Raw genomic sequence first — 27,048 nt, 5'->3', positions numbered from 1 at the left:
GTTTGGTTGGGTGGGCTCTCAGATGGGGTCTGTGGGGGTGCAGCTTCCGGCCCTGGGCCACCCCTCTGTCTCTTGGGCTCCTGGTGTGGCCGGACGCCAATGCAGGACGGGGCAAGTGGGGGGACATGTCACCTGGTTTTCTTACCTTAGCCGGCTTGCTCCTGATTACGTTTTGTTTTGTTCACTAGATGATGATTCAGATCTGTACTCACCTCGGTACTCCTTTTCTGAAGACAGTAAGTGATGTAGAATTTTCTGTTTGCGGGGGAGGAACAGAGGGTGGTGGGTGAGGAAAGATATCTTCCTGTCTTCGATTTTCCTCAGTTTTTGCAAGTCTTTCATACCCACTTTTCTTCTCCAGCAAAATCTCCCCTTTCTGTGCCTCGCTCAAAAAGTGAGATGAGCTACATCGACAGCGAGAAGGTGGTTAAGAGGTCGGCCACGCTTCCCCTCCCAGCCCGCTCTTCCTCACTAAAATCAAGCCCAGAGAGGTAAGTGCCTCCCACCCACAATCAGCTCTGAGGATTAGGGCTTCTGTCCCCAAGCTACCAGGGAAGTATCCTGTCTCTGCTGAGTCAGGCAGCTGTAGAGGTAAGAGTCATGCAAACCTGATTTTGAATCCCTGTGACTTATTCTGAGTCTCAGTGTCCTCATCTGTTAAATGGGGATGTTTTACATTCATAGGGATACTGCGAGGATAAAACAAGGTAATGCATCTAACATTTCCAGTAGTTTCTGGCTCCCCACCTGGGCTTAATGAACTTTGGCTGTAATTATCCTGACTTTACCCTTCTCACAAGAGAAATCTTAACTGTAAAATTTGTCATGTGTTTTCATACTCTTTGTGCATTCTGACAGGGTCCATACCAGAGAATATAATTTTAAAATGAAGCCACATATTTTTTTGAGGACTTTATTTATTTGAGAGAGAGAGAGAAAAAGAGCGCACACGTTTGCGTGCAGGCACACTCTCATGAGCGAGTGGGGGAGGGGCAGAGCAGAAGAGAATCTCAAGCAGACTCTACGCTGAGCACAGAGCCCGATGTGGGGCTTGAGCTCAAAAACCATCCTCAGATCATGACCCGAGCCGAAATCAAGAGTCCCATGGGCACTTAACTCACTGAGCTGCCCGGGCACCCCAAAGCCACGCCTTTTGATAATTACATGCTTATCCTGGAAAGATAAGGCTTGAAGTGGTTCTGATGATGGTGTCGGTCATCTCGTGGCTGTGCTGAATGACCAATTTTTTCTTCACTGAGTTCTTATTCCCGACGGAGCAAGCTTAGTATGCCATCTGGAGGGGTGTCCTGCGCATCTTCGGGCTCCTTCTTTCACCACTTTCCAACAAGGCTCTGAGCACACTGCAGAATTTTTTTCCCTCTAAGTACACACTCAGTTTCACACCTCCGTACCTTTTCCATCTTCACAGACAAATGAGTGGCTGAGTTCCACACATACACGACAGCATCTGCCTGAGGATTTTGATAATTAATTTGAAAGGAAGGCTGGGTATACCCTTAAGTCCTTGTAGGTACACACTCAGGTGCTGCATTCATCAAGCATCTGCTGGGTTCATTCTGTGCGTGGATTGAACCAGATGCTGTGGGGGGATAGAAGCATGTATAAACCATGGTCCCTGCCTTCGAGAAGCTGATAGCTTTATGGCAAAAAAGGAACTATACTCACAGTGCAAAATGCAATACTGTCCGTGCCTTAAAAATGTATCAGCAGGGATGCCTGGGTGGCTCAGTCGGTTAAGCCACTGCCTTCAGCTCAGGTCATGATCCCTGGGTCCTGGGATCGCGTCCCACATCGGGCTCCTTACTCAGTGGGGAGCCTGCTTCTCTCTCTGCCTCTGCCTGCCACTTTGCCTGCTTGTGCTCTCTCTCTGACAAATAAATAAATAAAATCTTTAAAAAAAAAAAATGTGTCAGCCACTTCCAAGGGTTCATGTATCCTCTAGAACCCATTGGTGGCTCAGGTTAGGTATCTGCACCCAAGGCTGTGATTCGGGTGACTACTGGGGCAGGGTGTGGATTAGGGACAAACATGGTTATCAGTCGCAAATCATGTTTATTCAGTGCTTACACGGTGAGCCCGGTGCTCTGCCAAGTGATTTACATGCGCTGTCTCATTTAATCCCTTCAATATTCCCATTTTTCAGATGAGGAAACCAAAGTAGCCATGGGTGAGATGCTTGGCTCAGCTCACCAGGCTAGCGAGTGCTGTAGCAGGGACTGGAACCACAGCTGATGAGCTCGGGGACCTTCGTTCTCTCCCACCACACTAGTGGGAGTGGAAAGAATAAGCATGTTCCAGGAATGATGAGCTCAAGAAGAGAGCAGGCTTTGCTGCTGCCGCTTCCCCACCTTCTCCTCGTTCTCTGCACGGCTGGTGCCCGGCTTTGAGCCGGGGATGCCTCAAGCCCTTTTGTGAAGCCAATGCAGAGATGTAACTGGTTATTTTGAGAAGGAAGCCAGCGCAACTAAATGCTTCACGCAGAGACCTATTTCATGCTTCAGATACAAAAATTCCTTGATTAGACTGCAGTCAGCCAAAGTCAGACCCTGTCAGATGCCAATTTTCATGAAAATAGCTCTAATAGGATTTTTTTTTCTCCAGAAACGACTGGGAGCCCCCAGATAAGAAAGTGGATACAAGGAAATACCGCGCAGAGCCCAAAAGCATTTACGACTACCAGCCGGGCAAGTCTTCTGTTCTGACCAACGAAAAGATGGTAATGTGTATATTAAAGTTCTTTTGTCTCCCCTGCTGTGTTCTTTAATCCGGATGCATTGGGCACTTAGATTCCATTCTCTTCCCCCTGAGACAGACTTACTATATTTTGAAGGCGAATGAAGAAATGAAGTATTTTTATCCTTTTCATTTCTGCAGGTGTTGATAAAATAAGTCCCGAGAGTTTGCTCTGAAAGAAGCTGTATTGTGTTTTGTTGTTCTTTTTGTGCATGATTTGAACTAATTTAAAATGTTCTACTAATGTAAAGGTTGATTTTGCTGCTGTCTTTTTAAAAAACGTCTAACTGTTAATTTATCAGGCTTATTACTAACTGGACTAGACTCAGATTTTTTTTAATAGGTGACTCTTATTTGAACATGCATACATTTTGTAGAAGTTATGAGCACATCATTAAAAGCTAAATAATTAATATGATATTGTGACTTGGGAAGAAAGACCCAGACCCTGTTAGAATACGTCTTGTAGATCTTCCTTTTCTGACAAGTGCACTGTGGAGGACACATTTCCTATTCAGTCTGGTTTCTAATTCTCTATATGTGTTCACATCACCAAGCAATTGTGGGTGGGGGAAAGGGCCTGTCTGAGCATTGAAGACCACCCTGGAAAAGCAGCTTCTTCTGTGAAACAGGAAAGAATTTTTACACTGATTAGTTTCCTATCTGCCACTCACACTCCCTTTTATTCACCCTTCGTTGGGAAAGCTGGTTCAGAATTCTGATCATGGTTACAGGGATTCTCCAAAGCTCTATAAATATTGCAGCCCTCCAGCCGTGCCAGCAGGATGGAACTGTCACGCTGGGGATCGGTTTTTATTAAAATGCGGTGACCACACTGAGAGCAGATTAAGTAGGCCTCTGAAATGCAGGTTCAAGTTATTTTCCCTCCACCTCTTCTGCTCTACATGTTTTAAGTAATAATTGATTTGACTTTTACTAAAATAAAAATGTGACATCTTTAAAAGCTCAAAGGGAGAAAGTAATTTTAATTAGGAAGAAAGGTCAACAGTTCACAGAAATGCTTTAGAGTTCTCATTCTTTAGCATTTACTGTGCACCACAGTTATTTTAAGCAAAAAGTTGAGAAAGGAGCCGAGAACTTTGTCTCTGTCTGCACCCTGCCCTGGGGGTTCTCTCCCTGTTAGAAGATCACACGCACCGAAGTTACCTTCCATGCGCAGGTGTGCCCAGAGAGACAGTCATGTGCTTTGGGAACATTCCTGATAACAAGTCCGGGACACACCTTCACATGTCCACACACTTCCATGACGTCAGAGACTCCATTGCCCTTTGGGTGCTTTTGTTTGGTGATACTGTCATTCCTAGGTGGTTGTTGCTTTAATGGAGGTCTTGCCCCTTTCTTTAATTTCCCCCTCCTTTCCTTGGTTCCTAATAATTTGACCACTATTCAGCATTAAAAAAAAAAAAAAAAGACCTAGTTTTGTTTTTCTTGTTGATACCACAATGGTTACAACCCCTGGAAAGTGAGAGAGGTGCCTGTTGGGGACTTCTGGACAGTTGTGGCGACCGTGCCTGTGATGTTCAAGCCCCCGGGCCAGTCCAGTGACAGGATGGGAAGGCTCCAAGCAGGCCACAGAGGAGCACCGTGGCCAGCCACGTAATTTAGTGCCCTTCGCTCTTTAGCACTGTTCTTCCTAAGAGAAGTCTTTCATTTTAGAAATTTAAGCCAGGTCTGCATTTCACAGTCTACTCTTCCCAGTAGCTGAATTAGTCCTTTCTTTTTTGATTTTTTTTTTCCCTTCTGTTTTTGCCATGTGAACAGAAAAGTTGGAATGTGTCCGTGTCACTTGCCTTTTGGCATCCAGTATCCGGTTTGTCAGAATTTGAGGACACCTCCCACCCCTGCCCCAACCACCACATACACACACACTTTTGCCTTGTTAACTGCGGATAAGTATGCTAACTAGTGACAGATATAGAATCTAAATTTGCTCTTGGAAGTGCACAACTCCTTTCGAGGGGAAAAATGTTTTGTTTTTCCGATTTGCTCCTGTCCGCTTCAGCCTGCCAACTTCGATGGTGACCTCACGGGCACACCTGCCTGTTATTTGCAGGAAGGTTGGTGGTAGACTGTAAAGGCTTCCGAAGAGCTTGTCTTATCCCTGGGGCAAACCCAAACCATTGCAAGCAGAGGAAACCCTGTGCTGCCTTCAGAATCCCCCACAGTAGGCTTACAGCCTTACAACATCTGCAGCCATGTGGCAGACTCCTGTGATGTTCTTCATAACTCCTGAGCCCCCTGTCGTCCTAGTGTGAGTCCATCATCTTGTCCTCCGGCCTCGGGATTAGAGATTTAGTGGTCAGGCCCTGCTTTGTCAGAAACGGCCTCTTTCAGGCTTTGTCCCTTTTACTTTCCTCCAAAGTCCCTTCTAGAACTTCAGCTCAATTCAACAGATATATATAGAATCACTTTTAGGTGCCAAGCCCGGGTTAAAGGTTGGGTTCCCTGCTGGTCCCACATTGGGCAGGACAGACATTAAGATAGTAACTATAGATACAGGGTATGGATTCAGGTGCATAGAACAAGGGGGTTTCTTCCCAGTACACGGTCACTTTGAGTTCCTTCCTGGCTTTTTAAGTTTGTCAGTTCCCCCTATTTTAGCTTCAGGTCCTCTGCCAACATACAGAGGGTCTGCCTTCTTCTCAGGATTATGAGAAGGGGGATGTTATGTACTGGACAGAGCACTGGACTGGGAATTGGAAGATCTGAGTTCAAATCCTGACTCTGCTTTCAGCTATCTTGGGGCAAGTCCTTTAACTTTTCAGAGCCTCAGTGTTTTCATTTGTAAAACAGAAGTATTGCTTGGCCTGCCAACGTTACTGAAGTCTTAAGTATTGAAGTGAGTCCTGAGGAAGATTGCAGACTCCCCGAAGTATCGAATGAGAGGGCCAGGTGCGATAAAATGTCCAAGAGAACCACATGAACGTTATCAAGGGCTGTGCACACGAATGTACCGCATTCAGATTATTTAGTTCAAAATTCAAGCCAGTCTCTGGCTCCCATCCAAGAAGCAAGACCATCCTTGAGGAGAACGAGGCATTTTTCCGGCAGGTCACCTGCCTTTTCCCAGGATTTGGCCGAGCTGGGGAAAAGAGCCCACGGTAGCAGAGAAATCAGCCTGATCCACCCTGCCTGCCAGGACAAGAGCCTGCTCTGCATCTGGAAGGACGTTTCCTATTTGTCCATTCCATAATCAGATCTGCGGCTGAGTTACAAACGGCAGAATCAAATCCAGGCATTCGTGCCGAGTGCTGCTACCGCTTTCACATGCTCTCCGGGCAGCCGCTCTGGGCCTCAGCAGTTGACACGGCTCCCGACTCAGTTCTCCACACAGTGTTAGCCTTTACGGGAAAAGCAATCTGCAAGGAACCTTTGGCAATAAAATGGGCTGATTCTTTCAGGACTGAGTACCAAGACATTCAGGCCATTTCCTGAGAGTTGGTACATTTTATTTAAAGCAACAACAACAAAAACATAGCTAGTCCCATGGAGCAGTTATAAATACTATTCAGAAATAATCAACATGAAATGGGTTTCATGAAACTCCCATCATATCGGGATCTAGCATGTCCCAGGGTCTGAACTGTCCCTTCTGAATAGTGTCCTAGTGCTTTGTGCTTCATTTCACTGAATAAATCAAGATTCCATTTGGAATCTGTTATTGTACACCCTTTCAGAATCTGGTGAGAAGGAGCCCACCTTCTCCTTTGAGATTTAGGCCCCTACGTCCCTAAAGACAGCTGGGGGAGGTTTTAATCTGGATGCAAGAGGGCAGACTCTGAGTAGACATCTCCCCCCGAGTCCCGCTCACTTTCATTCACTGCATTTCAGTTAACGTTCTCTGCCGTATCTTCCTCCTTTTAAAACAAAAGTAGAAATAACAGTGAAGACCCTTTGAAGGATTTTAGAGGAAGGGATGGGTCAGGGTCCCAAAGAAAGTGGACAGCCACTTCTACAAACGGCAAAAGGCCTGTGAACAGAATGTAGAGAGAAACATGTCCCCGAGAAGCTGCTCTGTGACACCCTGGCTTGGAAAACGTGGCCACAGGACTTTGCCATTTCCTCCCCATGTCGTTGCCCTGAGGAAGTGATGTTTCTTAGATACTGTTTTCAGGCTTGATACAAAATAGACCTTTTCTATTTCATATTGTTGTCAGAAAAATCACCATCTCTCTCTCATGTAGTGACTGCCAAGGTATTTTGAAATATATCTACGTAGACGAATTTCATGATGCCATGAGCCCCTCATGCTTTTGCCTGCTCTCAACTTGTATGTCCAGTGTTTGAAGGGGCAACCTGATATGCTTTCCAGGCATTCATTTTTCAGCCAAACCTCTCCAGAAACACGTGAGTGTTTCTGGAGAGGTGTTAAGTGTGTTAAGGTGTTAAGAGTGAGGTGTTAAGACTTTATAAAGTTCTGACTCGATATGAAATGGTCAGTCTGTGTGAACTGCCTCTTAGAGTTGTATGAAGTTGAGATATCTGACTTATTTTTGCAACATAACCCAGAAGTTTTCTCCCCCCTGTTCTGTTGTCTGTCTTGTTCCGCTTCTCCCTCATTTTATTTTTCCCACTTCTTTAACATTTATTTGTGAAAACACAGAGTATATTCTGTCTGTATTCCTCCCCCATAGACACTTGTTTAAAATGTTTTTTTGCACTTGTGTCCTCTGTTTTTTACTTACACCATCTTTCACTGTACCGTGTATGGGACATGATTTCTCACCTACTCATGTGCCATTAAAGATGCAGTATTAACCATATGGCTTTTTTAAAGTGTTGGTATTTGCATTTATTTTGAAGATCCTTAAGGCAGCTTTGCAAATAAGTACTAAAACTGTACTAGCCCATAAAAATGATTTGCTCTACTCATATGGCGTAGATGGCTAAGTGTTTGGTGTGCTCACCAGGTTATTTGTTCCTCACTAACAGTTCTTCATCAAGAGGAAGTACAGGCTTTCTCTTACCACCCCCCCACCAGTACGGTTATTGAGGAATATGCCCAAATTCCGATCTGTCGTGGAAGGCTGCAGTGCGGTGCAGAGCTCCCCCTCTATGGCCCACGTGCCTTCTGCCTCAGGGCTAAGAGTGATTCACTCACTGCTCCTGCCTCCATTTCTCCGTTTTTATGAACCCATCCTCTCCCACCTGTTGTAGCTCCTTGTTTTTGTTGATGTCCGTAAAATGGATGATTGCTGCTGTTGGACACAGTTGCTGTGTATCCCCGGAAATCACTGCATCTCTACTGGCCTGTTCCTATGTAATCTCTGCATAATGTTATCCTTCTCTCTCTTCCATTTCCCTATCACCAACCCCTATAGAGTCGGGATATAAGCCCAGAAGAGATAGATTTAAAGAATGAACCTTGGTATAAATTCTTTTCGGAATTGGAGTTTGGGAAACCGGTAAGTTTAATAGCTTCAGTGGTTCTAGACGCCTTTTTAAATAATGCTGTTGATGCATTGTTGCTGCTAAACAATCAGATCTATTTGGAAGGAATGCAGGAGGTGGGGAGCAGCGATTTCAGTGGGCAGTTGTGGGATTGTCTCTTCTCACTACAACCTGTAAGCTTTCCCTCACTTAACTTCAAGAAAGCAGTGAGCCCTGGAATTATTTCTTGCCAGAAAAATAACAGAGAAACAAGACTAAATCATGGCATTAGAAACAAATACCCCACGCCTTGTAGATGGCATTATTTGGGCCATTGGTTCAATTACTTAACCAGGGTCTTTATGGCAAACTGAAAATAAGCAGGAAAATGCATTACACACTGAGAGGGGCAGCTAGTTACCGCTTTAAAAAGATTTAAGTACATAGGCAATGGCAGGGCCCCAGAAAGCCTCTGTATGTAGATGTGATCCACGAATGGGTCCCCATTACAGGTGGCTTGGGAGAACGACTTCTAGGAGTTGGTGTAGTATTTCCCAAAACTTGAAATGGGAGTTAGACTGAACGCTGTATTTGCTAGAATTTCCCTGTGTGTCACTGAGTTGGCCTTGGCACAAACTGATTTTTGGCACTGACAGGAGGATTTTCTTAGCCCTGCCCCCAAAGGTGTATCACACAGAAGGGAGAGTTGAGTTCATATTTCCACTGGAGAGGACTAGAAACTGACTTTAAACCTCTTGTTGCATTAAAGTCTTACTACAGCTGTAAAAAAAGAATTTACAGGTAGAAGAAGTCAGTGTATAAAAATAAGACATTTTGTTAGATGTTCATGTGAAACTTTAACCATTGAAACCTTGAAACCAGCATGGGAATCACTGCGGTTTGGAATGATGGTTTTATTTGCAGACAGGGGTTTTTATAGTTAAATGTTAAATTCCACAGTGTATTATTTTTCATTAAGATGAAGACAAAGACAAATGAAGTGGGTGCTGTGGAAGTGCTAGTTTGATTCAGCGAGGCTGAGCTTTGTTAGAAATTGAGGCAGCTTCTGGTTTAGGAGCCCCTGACCTACAAACTTCCTGCTGGTAGGATGTTTTCCTGCTGCCCCCTCTTCTGCTAGACATGGGCGGGGAGGGCGAGTATAGCCCCTGAGCTGTCCTGAATGAACAGCGCCACCTAGTGACCAGTGTAGAGGGAAGTGTCTGATGGGAAGTTGGCACTGTCTTCTCTCCCCAGAGCTGTGTGGAGCATACCATTATTTCTCGGTTCTCTCCCTTTTTCCTATTCACCATTTAGACATCAAAGACGTCTACTTCAGGCAACCTTCTCCACACTCAAATATTGAACAGCATCTTAACCCTTCTCTTTGTCCTAAAACTTGCTCAATTAACTCACACATTGAATTGTGTGGTCCCCTCCCCTCTCTGCCAAACAAACAAAAGAAGACCATGATTAGTATATGTAATAATAGTGCTATCCTTTCATCAGGGAAAGCAAAAGCTGTCAGTTTTAAGTTATGTATCCTCCTTTGCCAAATAACTAAAATTAGTTTCATCTGAAATATTAACGTTTAGGGAAAGGTCTGAAACAACCTTATAATGTGATCCATTTGTTTTACTGAATCTGTCATTGCAAATAATTCCATTTTTGTTAGCAAAGGACAGTATTTCAGTCCCAGCATACATTAAGTTGGCTCTGTGGATAGCCTGGTAGAGTAACACTGTTTCTACTGGAAACCATGGTCTGAGCCCGCACAACCAATCCAAATCCAAATGTTGAGAACACAGTCTGTTTGTATAGTGGGAACTTCCTAGAATGTGTGTCCCTACTCTGTTGTTCTAACTGCTTCTTAATTATTTAAAGATTTAGTGATGCTTTTCCAAAATGCCATTTCCGCTGAAGCCATGATGTTCCTTGCAGAGACCTTAGAGTCCTTAAATGGGACTACTTGACTGAGTCTTTTAAAGTACTAAAAGATAGTACTGTGGAAGACTTGCCAAAACAACCTAATCAGTGCCCATATCCTGAGGAACAGCGTTCAAGATGATGGATGGGAGCATCCGAAGCATGGGATTATCATCTGGTTGAAACAACTGGATGACCGGCTCTTACTCCTGGGGTTGCGGAAGAAGGTGTGACAGGGAGAAATTTTTTCTTCGCTTCTGTCCTACCTTCATCACTCTAGGCTATAATAAAAGTAAGAGAGATAAATCAAAGTGGTGTAAACCACAGAAGTTGTTTTGGAAGGTTTTTCAGTCATTCAGAGGCAGAATGAAATTGAAACTCCTACGAAATCATGTGGATCATCATTTCTACTTACTTTTAAATCCCATACCAACTCAGGACCCACTTTCCCCAAGTGAAGCCTGCCAGAACTTAAACACTAGACATTTACCCTGAACTCCTTTCTTCCTTAACTCTTGCGCTTAAAGCCCACTACCCAGAATAAGCTGAAATTTTAGCAAAATCCTGGCTGGAGTACCTTTTAGCTCTGATACGTTGTTGTAGAATAGCAGATAATTCAAGACTCCCAGGATCTTTTTGGAAGGATTTAAAACCAATTTAATTTGTAAGCACTGCCTTATTTTTTTTTTTTTTGCAGTAAAGATGGAAATGAATATGTATCCTAAGTGACTTTAAAAAGTCTACTTCTCCAGGTGAACAGTCCAAGTGTAGTAAGTGTTTAAAATGAATGGTAATTGTTAATAGCACTTACTTTACAAATTGCAGAGTCTATATATACAGAGACGGCAATACTGACCCATCACTGTCAGTGATGAAAGTCCCTTGGATTCAGATTACTTTTCACTTGCAGATTACTAAGAGTCTGGATGTTAGGTTATTTCCCCCCCCCCCCTAATTTCTGCAGAAATCTGTGTGATTTCTAGAAGTAAGCTTGAGGCAAAATGTCACAGTGTAAGCCAATTTGAATGCTTGCATAGAGTTATGGTGATATTTGCACAAATTTCCAGGAGTTACTAATGATCTCATCTTTTTCAGGGGTCATTGTATAAGATATTTCAGGTCTAGATAGGCAGAACAAGAAGGTCTGGTTGGTGGGGGAGAGGTTCAAGAATTACAGGAGCCTTGTAACTTTCAGATGTCCTACCCTCCCAACCCTTCCCTCATTAAACTCACAGTTCTCCTGGCAGTTTCGTTTTGGGAATGCAGCTCTCATTCAAACTTAAAGAGTTAAAAGAGAAAACAAACATGACCCTACAGTCTACTTTTCAATTTCAAATTATAAACTGTTCTCTAAGGCAGATGGAAGGAATGGCTATACACCAGCAGTGTTATCAAAGTCTGGTTAAGCCGTGAAAGGACATTGTAAGTGTTGCCTAGTGGAATTGTCTAGTTAGTGCATTTATTGAATACCCATTTTGTACCTGGATTTCATTTTCACAAACCACAGAAAACATTTGGTTCAATTTACCCTCCCCTGGCTTAATTTCCAAAGTCACACATTTATTAAACATGAATTTGGAGACTGCTTCAAAGACTGCTTCAAAAACGCAGACTCTCGGTGTCAAGGTTAGTTTGAAAACAACAGTGAGAATGTCTATCAACAATACTTCAACTTAAAAGAAAAGAAGAACAATGAGAAATTTTAAAGTTTTGATTTTTGTTCAAATTGGTGTTAATGCTTTTTTTTGCTTCTGATTTTGTTTTTGTTTTTGTTTTTTTAATGTTTTCAATGTTTAGAGTCAAACAATGACTTACTCTTGAGATGTAGACATAGAAACTTCCCAGTTAATGTTTCTAGCTCCCAAATTCTGTAGAATCCCTCCCTGGGCAGCCTCCTCAGGAGGCCAGGTGCCTGCCCCTGTGCTTTGAGTTCACTTTTCTGTGTTGATACAGTTCTCCTAGCGTGCCCCTCTTTGTTTGAGCCAGTCTCCATGTTTGTCTTTATGTCTTTATGCTCATTTCTTCATTTCCTCCTCTGCTTCCCGTCAGCCTCCCAAAAAGATATGGGATTATACTCCTGGAGACTGCTCTATCCTTCCTAGAGAGGATAGAAAGGTAATTCTGCTGTGCCTCCTCCGTGGGCTGTGTGTGTGTTCTCTAGCCTGGTTAGTGTGAGTGTGTCGTGGGTTTTTTTCTTTTTTTCTTTTATTTTCTTAAATCATTTCTTTTTAACTCGATAACTTTTTTTTTTTTTCTTTCGGCTTGGTGATAAAACCATTTAACAAAGTCTCTACGACTTCTACTACTAATGCTGAGAGGTTTTTAAAGCAATGCCTTATTCTCCTGACATATCCTATTTGTCACAGTCACTATACTCTGAAAAGAGAAAAAATAAGTCTCTTGTGAAAGGTAGGTTTCCGCGGTATTTGTAGTTCTTTCTAGCAAGTAGAATAGACTTTTGAAGCTCTGATGACTTCAGGATTTATATTTTCCCTGCCTAATGTTGCATTCTCTGTTTTCACGTCTTCACCTGATTTCTAGTGAGCTCTTGTGTTTGGTCATGCCATCTTTGCCTTATTAAAGCATAGCACTAAACAAATCCATTTTTCAAACGTAACCTTCCATTCTTTCTGCCTGTCCTCTAAACTGAAACATTCTTTCCCATCTTTTCTCTCTTCAACCAGACTAATCTAGAAAAAGATCTCAACCTCTGCCCAGCAGAGTTGGAGGCACATTTAGGAAACACGGAGACTCTTAATAAAGCACCCAATGCAAACCTGTCCCAGGTATTTCCTAGTTTTTCTTCATGCTGTCTGTTCCTCTTCCAGCTCGGTTTTGTTTTCTTCTCTGCTGTCTGGTTTCGATGTAGTCAAGGAAATGAATGCTTATGCTGGGTCTTTAGAAACTGCATGGCTTTCAGACTCCTGTTTTCGATTCCTCTCCCCTCCCCTGCCAACCTAATTTTTGCTTGATTTTCTTTTGAGCTTGGCATCTTCCTTAAAGGGAGTTTTTCAAATATTTTCAGGGTGGCTGGTGATTTAAACGACGTCACTCCCTTGTCATTCTCTTTCTCTGCTCTCGGGAGGTGACCCTTACAACTTTCCATCCTTTGCCCCCGTATATCTTCTCCAAATTTTCCGGGAGCCATTTCTGGGGGAGATTAACTTGTCTTTTTTTTTTTTTTTTTTTTTTTTTAATCCCTGGGAGATACCAACCTCAGAGATCATTTTCAGAAACACAGTGATTTGAGTGCCTGTTATGTGCATGGCACTGGCAGAGTAGTTGTATTTGTCATTTGGAAGATCAGAAAGTTCTCAATGAAAAAACGCACTCCAGAGACCAGACAGCCTGGCCACAAACAAGCATTTGAAACTCAACCTGTACTGACATTTTTAAAGGGGGCTATGTCAAAATGTGGTTTATTGAGGACTATGTCATAGAGTCCAAGGAAAACAGGTTCCCAAGGGGAAGAAAAATACCAAGTATTTGGAGAACCACCCCCAGGGCTCCCTGACAAAACAAAAAAAGGCTCTTAGAAGGAAACAGTATCTTTACAGAAAATAAAGAAGGCAGGCAGGCACTGCTGAAGAGGCTAGGAAGGTCCACAGACTGTGGCAGGAGGAGTGGAAAATACTATAGATTGTGTTCTTTTTAAGCAGAACAAGACAAGGAGGGTCAGACCGCCAGCATGAGGGACTCAGGTTCTGAAAACTCTTGGGTGCTGGACCGTCAAGCAAGGAAGGAGTGAAGAACCCAGGGGGTTATGGCAGCAGCCAGGGTGGGCTGAGATAAAGCCAGACACTTAAGAACTTCAGGCAGATGAGGAAAGTTGGGGTTTGAGAATCCAGGCCCCTCTTCAGAACTTGGGGGAGGCACAAAGGTGAGCTACAGTGCCCACAGTCAAGGCAGGTAGGTCATGGGGCAGGGAAAGGGAGTGCTCAACGTCAACCAAGGTGGAGAATGGAACCAGCTGTAGCCCTTGTGTTGTTTTAGGGAGGTCGGTGTCCTTACTCTAGAGAGGCTGAGTTGAAGGGAGAACCTCCCATTGGAGGTGCAGACGTCACGGAGCATACTATGGTGGTTCCGGCATGGAATGATGAGAGCCCACATTCCAGTGGCGTCAGCATGAAGTGGGGGAGAGGGGTGGCTGTGAGAGTGCTCGCAGAGGAAATTGGAATGGAACATTTTAACTAATTGGTGTGAAGAACAAAGAATTAGGGGATGGAATGGGGACAAAAACAACTCTAGGGTTTGGGCCAGGAAGCTGGAAGAATTGGGGACATCAGTCTGTCATGTAAGAAAGGTAGGGAGAAAATCCATGCAGAGTAAGATGGAGTTAGTTTTAGGTGATTCATTCTTGAAGTGTTGGCTGGGTATCACCAAGGGCATATCCAGTAGGCAGCTTGAAATACAAGACTAGGTCTTCTCAGAGGGAAGGGGCCTACAACATCAGTTAGAGTCACTTGTGGAGAAGAGATGGCTGAAGCCCTGGGAGCAGATGGAAGATCGAAGGACAGGAAGGATGAGAGCAGCAACTACCCACTGGGATGTTGGATGACATGGAGCAGAAGAAAGGGAGGATCAGAGGGTGAACAGATCAGAGAGGTAGGAGGTAGGGTGAACAGGTCAGAGTGGTGGAACAAGAAGAGAAAGTATGACAACTACCCTGTGCTCCAGAGAGGTCCCAAAAAGTAGACTCCAAGGAAAGGTCAGTGGGTTTGATAACCAGGAGGTTTCTAGAAACCTTCCAGTTTGCTGGGTGAGGAGTTGCCGGGAGCTAGAGTGGGGAAGCATCTGGGGATCCCCTAGGGGTACAGCACTGTTGAAAACACGTAATTGTGGAAGGAAGGAAGGGAGGGGGGTGTTCCCAAAGGACTCTGCGGGGCCACACAAAAGTTTTCCAAGATGAAGACCCAGACTAGGACAGGTCCCTAAGGTAAGAGATGGGCAGGAGATATCAGTGCAGGCAAGAAGGCTGCCTTCTCTGAGGAATAATGGCAGGCAACTGGGGGTGGGGGAAGGTAGAGTCCTCATCCTGGGGCAGAGGCACCCTCCAAAGTGAGAGGGCCCAGCAGGTTGAGGGTGGTTGGTTCAGCAGGTTGAGGACCAGGTGGGTGAGCCCCGATAAAGATTGCTTCCTCTCCCGTCCTTTTCCTCCCTCTTGGACAATCTTCCTTTTCTTTCTCCCACTGTTTCTCTCCTTTCCCCCAGTATCTCTTCTCCACATAGCATCTTTTCCTTGAAGTGATTATTATTAGTGATAGAAGTATCTTTAAAAGTTAACTTATTCATTGATTGATTTAACTGCCACATTATTTTTTTAAAAATATATTGAGCCCTTCGCCTTTCTTTTTTTTCCTCCAAGACAACAACAGAAACCTTAGACTACTTAATTATGTTGCCTTTTCTCTGCATGTAACTCTTGGTGGTTTTCTTTCTTTTGCATAGTTGCCTGTCATTTTATGAAATGCTCCCCTACTCCTAGGATTTGTGAAACTGCATTTCCCCATTTCCGCATTCCAAATCTGCAGGGGTGAACAAATGATCTAAATACAGTGTGGTCTTTTCAAATGCATTTTTGTATTTTCTGTACCTAAAGTGTTGGGTGACCCTCTCTCCTGATGTGGCATCTGGGGTGCATGAAGGAGTCTCTGGTGGGCTTGGCCAGGGGCTCCAAGGACTGGGGATGAGCTTTTGAAGGTGGTGTTGTCCATGTCACTAATGCATGTTGGCCAGATGGTGGGCTGTCCACTCATGGATCTATATTTATATGAAAGATAAGTCTAGGCTAGGGGCCATCTTCCACCGCACCCAGAGAGTGAGAGTACCCGCTGGCCCAGAAATCCTCCAGCACAGAGCCCTTTCCAGCTAAGGGTCCCAAAGGTCCTTGGCTACATCAGGAAAGGAAAGGGGCTGCTCTCTTTCCCCCTTGACTGGGAACATCTGGTGCAAAATAACTGATCTACATTCTTTTCTTTTCTTTCTTTTTTTTGACATTTACAGAGCTCGGCAGTCAGCCCCAGCCCGGATATTTCTGCGGAGCCTCCTGGATAGTAAGTTGCCACCACATCCGTGGCCTGATGTATTAATGTCAGAGATGGAAGTCAGAGATCCGAGTGTGTTTTATTTGTGTCAGTCTCATGGCTTCGGTGATAAGTAGCAGTTTAATCATCATCTTCAAATTATTTTTCTTCTGTTTTCTCCTCCTCCTCCAAATTCATTTTGCAATGATTCCTATTACCTTTGAGAAGCTTTTCCGTGTGTTGGCATCATTACCTTTAGAATGTGAGTTGGAGTTGGGAGTCCAAACCCACCTCGTTGGCTGGTTCTTGGATGGGATGTGTGACTGAGACACGCTGCACTGGGTGTAAAGGTCAGGGGCAGGTGGGGTTGGGTCCTCGGCCGGTACCTGTCCCAGGGAAAGATGGGGCCAGGAGGGGGCTGACTTGATGGATGCTGAAAGGTGTGGATTTCTTTCCTCGTCGCAATCAGGATTCTGCCTGGGTAATACGTGCACACTCTGCTCACTTCGCGGAGTAACCGCCAGCGTCTTTCCTTCTCCAGACCATCCAGAGCCCTGCGGAGTAACCGCCAGCGTCTTTCCCTCTCCAGACCATCCAGAGCCCTGCGCCAGATGACTTTTCTCAGTATCTTGCCATGCAGCCATTATCCCAGCTGAAACGTCTCCATGCGGTCCCCTGCCCCTTACCTATGCAGTACATAGCGAGCCCTGAACTCATATAAGTGGGCCCTGAGCCTCCCTGTACCCAATTTCATATTTCATTCTTAGAAGTATAATGAGGAGGAAAAGCACAAGCATTTTCTGTTCCATTGGGATTGGGTAAACCCACAACAAGCAATTTTCACCTCTTCAGATAGAAGCCTGGCTTGACTGGAATGCTGAGTTTATGGAATTTTTGGCAAATGTTGTGGTCTTTTGGGAATGTCCTACGTACCTTGCCAAAGAATGCGTTCAGCAGGAGGAGTTTCATTTGAAAGTCAGCTGGGATTAAGATACTTCATTGGAAAATTGGAAAAATCTTAATTCTTTCAGCACAGTGACCAAATCTCTAGCTAGATCTATTCTGTTCATTTTTTTCCTGTAAATATGTGTGTTAATGATTATGATCAACTTATCCCCGCATAAGAAGAAATTGAGAAGATATATTAGAACAGCAGCTAGAAGGGAAGTTACGTGCCTGAGGGGACAGTCCATCTTGGGACAAATCCAGGCGTTAGGTCTCGTGCCTGCTGTCGGATCAGTCATCAGGCCAGCAGTGTGACAAACATCAAAGCTCAGATCTAGTATCTGGACCCCTTCCCAATCTCCCTCCACTCCGGGCTCGGAGCCTCACTGTAAGGAGCTAGTTGAACTGTGCCTTCAGCTGCAAGGATGATAAGTCACAGGTCCTCTAGGTCCCCAGAGATGTGCCTTCAGAGGTGAAGTGCAGCAGATGCCCTTAGGCTACCTGCAGACAAAGGACGCATCTCCCTGCAAACTTTCCTTGGCCCCTGAGGCCACCTGTTTGTCACCTGGACAGTCCTGACTGCCGACTGATCACTCCAGGTCTCTCCCTGCCCCTATAGTCCTGTTTTCAGGATGGCCCAATGTCAATCCCTCTGTCTGGTCTCCCGCCTCAACCCCCTTTCCTTTCCCCATTTCCCCAGAGTGCATGGGACAGGAAATGCTGCTGCTAGTTGAGTGAATTCCTTAGTCAATTCCCTTAGTGGGTTCTTACTGGATCCGGGGCACTATGCTCAGTATTATCATAGGGGCACAAGGTATTGTCTCTTACTAGTTTGGGCAGCAAATCGCACGTCCCCAAAAATGTTGCTAAATGAGAAGGCAAAGTGGTGAATGAAGGACTCTAAGGATTGAAAGTATTCCCGGTTTGGGCCCTTGGGGGTGTAATTAGTCAATATGATAAGCTAATAAATATAATAAGAAAATAAATCATAAATGTATTCCGAAGAGAAAGCAGTGCCCACGGGCTGTCAAAGTTAGGAGCACGGGTCTTGAATGAAATAATCCTAGTGATTTACTGGACGTTTATGATATGCCAGGCCCTGTGGTTGGCGTTGTAGCTATGCTCCCTCATTTAGTCCTTTCACCATTCCAGGACAGAGCATTGTGTTTGGTCCTCATTTTACAGATGAGGAAACAGTACATAAAGGCAGCGTGATGCCGGTGATTCCCCAGCTGACACCTGATAAAGCCCTAGCTGAAGGAGGAACAATGAAGTTCTGGGGGGGGGGGGGGGGATGGTGTTAGTGATAAGCCCTCGTTTGCCCTGTCCTGATTCAGAATGGGGCAGGAAATTCACAGAAAACATGCCACAGTTGACTAGTCTTGAGTGCTTAAAAAAAAAAACAACATCAGTAACTGTGTAATACTGTGTTAGCAGGATTGAAGGACCTGAGGCAAACTGCTTCAAAGAGCAAATTGCTTTCAGAGAATTCTAAGTATTTGTGGACCTGAAGATATTTGCTGGGTTAATTTATCAAGCACTCTTATTTGTCATTGAAATAGGTCTCCAAAGACCTCTGTGTTTTAGCCATAGCCTGACTCTCATGAACTACTTGGCAGGAATAGATGAGTTTTATCCTCCTGCTAGTCTTCCACTTGGGGATTTTTCAGTAAGGCAGGCGGGGTTTTCTTCCATTTTTTTCAAACAAGGAAGTAAGGGTTTTCTTCCTTGTTTGGAATTGGTGGGAAGCCTGACACCCAGGGAGGTGCACAGCAAATGTTTGCGGAATCAATGAATGTGCTTGTGAGTCTTAATTAACTAGCATCCAGCGCGCTCAGCGCTGAGGGCGGCAGTTGCAGCCTGGATGTGGCCCCTCTCGCTGGATGGTTGGGGAGGATGTGTTGAAAGAAACATTGGCCAGACTGGACTTACCCCAAGGATTGAAGGAGAAGGCACAGGATGCCCCATGTTCAAAAACATTGGGATTTAAAAAAAAAAAAAAAAAGTGGTCACTGAAGAAGTTGTGTTCATATCTTGGACAGAATTGTAGTTTTGGAATTTTATTAATTAGCATGATTATATTATCACAGTGTTAAAAGAATATGGGTATAGAGAGGAAGAAATCTACCCATAGCCCCCAATATCCCAGTAGAACTACCAGTCCTTATTCTCAAAAATTATTTTTTTAATGCTTGCAATAACAGTATCCAATTTTGTATTTTATTTCCCTAGAGTTATCAGATCTTAAATCAGTCCTGAAGACTACTCATTCTCATCGTGGATTACCACTCAGATTTTTTTTGATTTTTTTTTTTTTTTTTTTTTTTTTTTTTTTTTTTTTTGCCTAACCAAAGAGCTTTCCTCTATTTGGCCAGCAGGTGGTGCCCAAGAACAAGCTTTTTTCCAAAAAAACAAAAACCCAAAACCAACCCTTTATCTTAACCTAAGATCCAAACACAAATCATTACCTGGAGAACTAAATGAAACATTAGAGACTCCCTTGGGCCTTGAAAATGTAATTTTCATTTCTCAGAAATCTACATGCGAGCATTTAACTTTACAGAATCATTTATTTTATTATTTATTGAAAAGCAGTGGTAGGCACCAGGCATGCAAAGATTGGTAATGTAAACTGCCTGCCCTCAAGAGGCTCAGAGTGTAATGGGGACACAGAGTGTAATGGGGACACAGATGTAAATCACAGGCAGAAGCCGGTGTGGTAAATGCCGCGATGGGACACAGGAGAGAGGGAACGACAATCACATATTATAAATCTAAAAGATCATTTTCTTCCTGCAGTACAAAGGCTAAAGAGGAAACTGCCCTCCCCAGATTTCCTAGACTCCTTTCCCCAAAGCCACAGTTTAAAGCAGTTACTTTTTTTTTTTTTCCTTGCTGAAAACAACAAATGGTTTTGGACAGTGAATTCCACGAGGCTGGAATTTTTCGTCTGTCGTATTCCCTGTTGAAGCTCCACGTAGGAGAGTGATTCACATTTAATAGGTGCTCAGTAAATATTGGAGTGACTAAAATGAGCGGTGGAATGACCTTGTGAGATCTTTTATAGAAATTATCGTGGGCAGTGATTTGCAGAGATGACTGGAGGGAGTCAGGGCTGAAGAGGCAGGAGTGAGGGTATGCTTACTACAGAGACGTAGGTGAGCAGTGGTGGGGTGGTGGCCAGGGAGGTCGAGGGAAGGGACGGATGTGCGCTGTGTCAGGACAGGGAGTAAGCGGTACTTGGTGACGGTTAGGTTTGGGGAGCAAAAAGGGGGAGAAAGGGGTTGATTCCATGGGCTTTCTGGCTTGGGCGATGGGACACAGGAACAGAGCTGGGTTTGGTTTGGGGAATGTGGGGTTTAAGATGCCTGAGGAATATACCCACAGGGAGGTGCCTAGAAGGCAGCTGAATGTACAGCTCTGGAGCTCAGGAGGAAGGCGCCTACGATAACAGATTTGAAGGTGGATTTGTTGGACGGTCTTACCATGCCTGTTGGTTTTACAGATGAAAGAACCTGAGAAACAGATTGTTTCCAAGGTTTCTAACAGAGTGGGTTTTCCTTAGCTGACGTGTGTTGCTTGTTGGAGTCAGGCTGGAGTCTCCCTGAGCCCACCTGGTCACAGGGTTGCAAGCTGTTAGCCCTAAGAGGATCACTCCATTCTCTCACTTTACTCCTCCAGCAAGTATGTTTTTGCTGAATCCCCTTGAAACTCAGCCCCCTTTGCATCTTAGCCAGAGGATGAGTTGTCTGGCCTGCTGTCTTTGAAGTGAAGTAGAAACTGGCTCGTCCAGGCTGCTGAGAGCTGAACTTGGCTGTTCTGTGATGGGATCGGTAGCTGCCAATGCTGATTGGGCCTTTCTCATCAGCCCCGCTGCTTTTCTCATCTCATTTGATCTATTTGGGCACAGCAGAGACCCAGCAACTGTGAGACATTTGGCACTTGCCTTCAGCACTCAGGCCCTCAGTTTCCCTTTGGTACAACAGGACAAATGTTGTATGTCTTTCCAACGCTAGAAGATGTGATGGCGAGGATACATTTGAAAACGTTGTTCCAGAATTTGTAGATGTGTTTTTAACCAAGGAGGGCCTCAGTTGGGAAGTGTTGCCCATCTGGAAAAAGCATATTGGCTTTGGTATCAGAAAGAAAACAATTAGCTATAGTAAATCCATTCTGAGGGGTTTCCTGAGTGCTGGTTTGTCATTCTGGTGGGGAAGCAGGGCGAAATGGTGATAAGGGATGGAATAAAGCCAGAAAGTGGAGTGGCTGAAGGCAGGAGGGGATTTCTGACAAGGGGTGAGGTAGGGGAGGTGTGGAGTCTGGCAGCTGGGTACCTCGAGAGTCAGGACCAAATGACATTAGGCGGAACCAGAGAAGACCAGTGTGGACGTTCTGACCAAGGCTGAGATAGTTCAAAGGACAGCAGGATAGAAGCCTCTGGCAGCCCCTCCCCCGCGCTGAGGGAGGTCTGGTGACCACAAACCAAGGCGAGCAGGGCCTAAGAGACTGTCACCTCACCACAACTGTTGGCAAGGCTAAAGGACACCTGTACGTGGGTCTTTTAGAGGTTGAGATTATATAAAAAGGAGCAATGGAGTTAAATTGAACGACAAAACCAGAAAATGCAACCAAAGCGAGGGAAGGCTCTGAAAGGGAAACAGATAAGGGGCAGATTCATTTTTAGTATATGTGCTGCCGAAGCGAGCACATGGGGCAGATTTATTTTTAACTAAAAACTTTGAAGTTAGTCAGTTTAGAGGCACTTACATTGATGGAAGTTGGCATATAGTGCCACAGCCTTGCAAGTCACCGTTAAGGGTCTTCCTGCCCTCTGGCTGGAGTTGATGCCTTTATCAATCAGACGGTTGGGGGGACATCTTCAAGCACCCCGTAGGTAGAAGCAGGAGAGCAAAAGCTGTGTAGGTGGCAGCCATTGTCCTGAGGCCTCTGAGCCTGGCAAAGCCTCGCCTCTGTCCCCAGGGTGGGAGTGGACACCCCTGGTCAGGGCCCAGGGCCCCAGTAAGGCCAGCCAGCCTAGGCCGGGGCCATGCTAAGTCCCTGCAGTCTCACTGTGTCCACCGTTCTGAGGGTTCCAGAGTCACCGACATGAAGAGCCTAAGTGAATGTGATGAAATTCTTGTGGAAGAATTTCTCTAAACACATTTCATGAATCAAAGCATTTCCTTAATTAGATTATGTGTGCCCATATTACTTTCAGAAAATGTGACTTTGTATTCATTCAACAAATATTTTTTGGGTGTACACGTGGGCCCTCTGGTGGGCCCCTGCAAGTGAGGGCACGGCCTGGGGAAAGAGTCTTGCTGCGTCCTGCCACGCCTCTTCCGGCCACGCCTCTTCCGGAGGGTTCTCCCCTCTGAGACACACCCTGGAGGCTGCTCTGCAGACTCTATTCATTCACACGCTTTTGTGGTCTCAGCTTTGAGAGTAGGTTTTCTTTCCCCTTAAGTTTTCAGTAATGTTCTTCTGTCTAGGCTGAGAAGAGGAGAAAAGCATTTGATCCCCTGACGTCTGCCAGAGAGAATGAGGAGAAGGGACCCGGGGGAACCCCGACTCTCCAGCAGTCCCCTGAAGTAGAGCATGCAAAGCCCTGGGAGCCCACGGGGGCATGTGGGGAGGGGGTAGGGAGCAGTGCTGTTACTCAGGGAAGGTTCCTATCCTGGGGTGGACCCACTGCCCATCTACCACAGGCTCCTCCTCTCCATTCCTGACTCCTGGCCTCTGGGGCCTCTTGTTCCCCAGGGTACGTTCACTGCAGGGGATGCCCGGCAGTGACCTGTGGAGCTCCAGCATCCTCAGGCCTCCTGCGGTACGCAGGCCTGGGCTCTGGGAAGGCACTGCCACCTCATTCGTGGGGAGATGTTCAGCCGAGGCTGCCGTGCAGGACCAGGCTCTGCCGCTGCACAGGCAGTGCCTGCTTCAGCAAGGGTCTGGATCTGTCGGCGCCTCCTTCCCTTGACCAAAAATGGGGCAAGTAGGATTGTTTGTGAGGATTAAAGACAGAAGGATCGCCCAGCCTCCCACATAGGATAGCTCAGCTGGTTGTGTAAAATTGTTGTTGCCATTGTCTGTAACTGTGGGGATGGAGAGGCTTTGTGAAATGGGGGATAATCCCGTCGTTGAAGGATGGGGAGAGGGAAAGAGATGGATAGACGGGTCATGCTGCAAAGGCAGCCAGCCCCATGTTCTGTGTCGAATCTGGGGGCCCAGAATATGTGTGGGTTCACTGTTATAATTACTTAAGTTTTTCTGTACACTTGATAAAATACACATCATAAAATATTGGGATAGAGAAAATCTGTCAAGCTGTTTGCATCTCCAGAGCTAAAAAAAAAAAAGTCCGCATTGATACCAGTAAACCAAATTCAGTAGGACTGAAAAGCAGCCAAGCAGAGGCCTGAGTACTTCTGTGGGGAGGGGGTCGGTTGTTCACGTACCTGAGTGTGTGTCTGTGTGTCTCTGTGTGCCTGTGGGTGAGGGCCTAGAAAACTGGGATTAGGGGAAGGGAGGGGCTCAGTGAGTAAGTGCTCTTAGTTTTTTCTGCGCCCCACCTCATTCCTGAAAGGATTTGTGGTAACTTGCAAAAATACCTAGAATTTCAACAAGATAAAAATAAAGAAAAGGTAAAGGAGCCATAGTTTATACTCCCATTACCTGTCATAAGGTTCTGACTACAAATTTGAAAGAAGCTGGTGTAACCTGTGGCAGGGATGGTAACAGCATAAAGAATCCCATGTTTCACTTTCACTTGGGGGCTGATTTTCCCAGAGACCCAGGAAAATGGTTGACTTCCATGCTCTGTCAGCCAAAGTGCTTGTGAAGAATAACCCAGAAAAATAATCCAGGTGGTGACCTGGAAGTCGCCAACTCTGGCTGGCGACCTGTCGGGGCTCCTCTCGTGTCCTTGGCTGCACCATCTCATTCGTGTGCACCCGCTGGGCCCCCAGCAGCCCTCCCCCCACCCACCCACTTCCCCAGGCAGAATTTCTCAGAGGTCCTCTTTTCAAGCACAAATGCCGTCTTCTCAGTACTTGTGCTGTTTGGGCAGATTCCTGAGCATTTGGGGCCCTTGGGCTTCGGCTTGTCTTGTCCAAAGAACTCCAACTAAATAAGAACGCCCTTTAGAAAGGACAGTGCTTGACTAAGATTCCCAAAAGGGTGCTGTTTGTCCTTGGGTGGTAATGTGCTTTTGAGAAAAATGTCAAACATTCTAAGTCCCGTTCTTTCTTGTTCTCTCTTCCCTCTTTTAACATCACATTGTCCTCAGTATCTATTCTTCCAACTTCCACGCAGTGAAGAGGGAATCTGATGGGGCTTCCGGGGATCTCGCTAGCTTGGAGAACGAGAGGCAGATTTATAAGAGCGTCTTGGAAGGTGGAGACATCCCTCTCCAGGGCCTGAGCGGGCTCAAGCGACCCTCCAGCTCAGCCTCCACTAAAGGTAACTGGATGAAGCCTGCTGGGCTCTGGCCCGGCCACACGGTCATCCAGATGCCTCTCGTCCATCCAGGCCCGGTGTCGGGGTGTCGGCAGCGGGTGACTTCCAGCTCCTGGGATATCCTTTGCCTTGTGCAGGTCCATCTGCAGGCCTCTGAGCCGTCTGAGCCCCCTCCCCCAGTTTTTCACCGGCCATTTTTCTTTCTGGTATTAGTTTCCCTTCCTTTGAACCCCGACCTTGCTCTCCCTAAAGCATTTCTCTCTCTTTTTCGTTCTGATTCCCTCTTCTTAGAACATAGTTGAGCCTTAGCCTTTCGTAACTCAGCAGGGTGGCCGTTTTCGTTGCATCTTTGCACCTGCTTTGCAGCACAGATTATTTTGCTTCCGGACATCGACTGGAAATTAAAAAACAAAACAAAACAAAACCCTTAAGACAAAGGAGCATGTAACCTCTCCCTTTTATTTTTATTTCATTTTTTTTAAAGCAGCTTTCAGCTTTAACCTAATGGGTCTGTTTATTTTATTCTGCATGCTTTCCAGTGGATCGTAAAGGTGGGAATGCTCACATGATTTCTTCATCTCCAGTTCCTAGCCGAACGGTTAGCTCTAGCAATGCATTAGGCCCCATGTGTAAGCACAAGAAACCCCTGTCCGCTGCAAAGGCCTGCATTTCGGAAATCCTTCCCTCCAAATTCAAACCCAGGCTCTCCGCTCCCAGCGCTCTTTTGCAGGAACAGAAGAGTGTCTTATTGCCGGCAGAAAAGGCTCAGAGCTGTGAGAACCTTTGTGTTTCACTGTCTCTGAATGATTCCAAAAGAGGTCTCCCCCTCCGAGTTGGGGGGAGCATCGAGAACCTGCTCACGCGCTCCCGGCGGGAGTGGGACAGCAAGTCGAGCAGCACCGTGAGCCTCCAGGAGTATGGCACCGGCACCAGGAGGCCCTGCCCTCTCTCCAGAAAGGCCGGGATGCAGTTCACCATGTTATACCGGGACATGCACCAGATCAACCGAGCCGGCCTCTTCCTGGACTCCATCTCCTCCTCAAGTGTGCGAGACCTTGCCTCCCACTTTGAAAGGAGCAGCCTGGCGTTGGCCAGGGGCGAGCTGGGCTCTAGCCAGGAGGGCTCAGAACACATCCCCAAACACACCGTCTCCTCCCGCATCACGGCATTTGAGCAGCTGATTCAGCGGTCAAGGTCCATGCCGTCCCTGGACCTGTCTGGGAGGCTAAGCAAGTCCCCCACGCCTGTGCTGTCCCGGAGTAGCCTGACCTCAGCCCGCTCGGCTGAGTCCCTCCTGGAGTCGACCAAGCTGAGACCCCGGGAGATGGACGGGATGAACCCGGGGGGGCTCTATGCCGCCCCAACATGCAGCAATATGGTCGAGCCCCCCTTGGGCTTCAGGGGCCTCGCGCCTTCTGAGCCCCTCTCTGCCTGCTCCGACGAGCTCGACCACTGTTCAAACATGTCCAGCGACAGCAGAGAGGGCAGCAGCAGCAGTGTCCACGGAGACTTTCCCAAGCACCGCCTCACCAAGTGCAAGGGCACCTGCCCGGCCTCATACACCCGCTTCACCACCATCCGAAAGCACGAACAGCAGCAGACATCCAGACAACCCGACTGGCGCCCAGATCTCAGGGGGGACAGGAGCACGCTCCTCAGGAACATCTACCTAATGAGCCCCCTCCCTTTCCGATTGAAAAAGCCCCTCCCGTCCCACCCCAGGCAGCCTCCCCCTGGCGACTTCTCAGTCCCCCAGGCCAGCCAGAAGCCAGACCTCCCCAGCCAGCCCCAGCAGGACGAGACCCCCTCCGGGGGGAAGCCCTCGGTTCCCAAACGCCTGTCTTCCCGACACACCATGGCGAGGCTGGGCCGGATCTCGGAGCCCCCTCAGGGGAGACCCGCAGTCCCAGATGACTGCCTGAGGGCCTTTCATAATGGCAACTCCGTGCCGTACTCAGACCCCGGCCTGGACAGGAACAACAACCCACACAGTGAACTGGGAACATCCCTCGGAGGTGGCATTTGTGTATTTGCCCGGTTTCACCTCACCCGTCTCTCCACCTTGCTTGCTCTGTCCCCTCTTCCCATGTGCCCTTGGTGCTCATTTTCTGGTCTGTCCTTTGTTTTCTGTTTGTTTTGCTTGGCAATTAATCATGGCTCGTAGTGGCTGCACTTCTTTAAAAACAAAGCCCCCCATGTCATTTAGACTAACCACCAAACTCTGTTTCGAAAGAAAAATTGGCCGTTTAGCTCAGCCGAGAAATTCGTCCATGTGAACTCTCGAACCCCTTGGAGTTCACGCCAATCCTCAGTCACCCCGTGGTTTTTTGAGAGGCAGCCTCTCCCAGTGGCCGTGTGTGTGTGTGAGTGTACGGTGTGTCCCTGTGAGATCCTGCACGCCTCTGAGGAGGGACACTTTCACAGAAGGTCCTCTCTCCGCTCACCTTTTGCCTTCTGATTAGTTTTCTTTGTATTAAACTGGCTTACAAGTAAATCCAAAAAAGTGTTGCGGGGTGGGGGGGAGTGGTTCTTCTTCAGAATTTGAGTGTTGGTCTAT

At 46.3% G+C, this 27,048-nt stretch overlaps 1 protein-coding gene across 50 annotated transcripts in view; it reads left to right on the top strand.

The window, feature by feature from the left end:
- Window positions 1-27,048, top strand: part of SORBS1 (sorbin and SH3 domain containing 1) — a 225,338-nt gene that overhangs the window by 162,402 nt on the left and 35,888 nt on the right. For 15 of the 50 annotated variants that reach the window (XM_046026682.1, XM_046026689.1, XM_046026680.1 and 12 more), the window contains 9 exons: window positions 189-236; window positions 362-491; window positions 2,623-2,737; window positions 8,097-8,180; window positions 12,118-12,183; window positions 12,753-12,854; window positions 16,072-16,121; window positions 24,322-24,494; window positions 25,031-26,506. In XM_046026682.1, coding sequence (XP_045882638.1) covers window positions 189-236; window positions 362-491; window positions 2,623-2,737; window positions 8,097-8,180; window positions 12,118-12,183; window positions 12,753-12,854; window positions 16,072-16,121; window positions 24,322-24,494; window positions 25,031-26,506 — 2,244 coding nt within the window. The remainder of the gene's footprint in view (window positions 1-188; window positions 237-361; window positions 492-2,622; window positions 2,738-8,096; window positions 8,181-12,117; window positions 12,184-12,752; window positions 12,855-16,071; window positions 16,122-24,321; window positions 24,495-25,030; window positions 26,507-27,048) is intronic. The other 35 variants (XM_046026719.1, XM_046026707.1, XM_046026718.1 and 32 more) reach the window with 8 other exon arrangements.

This window comes from Meles meles, chromosome 13, assembly GCF_922984935.1.
Source record: "Meles meles chromosome 13, mMelMel3.1 paternal haplotype, whole genome shotgun sequence".
Taxonomy (NCBI): Eukaryota; Metazoa; Chordata; class Mammalia; order Carnivora; family Mustelidae; genus Meles; species Meles meles.
This window is presented reverse-complemented; position numbering and strand designations above follow the sequence as displayed.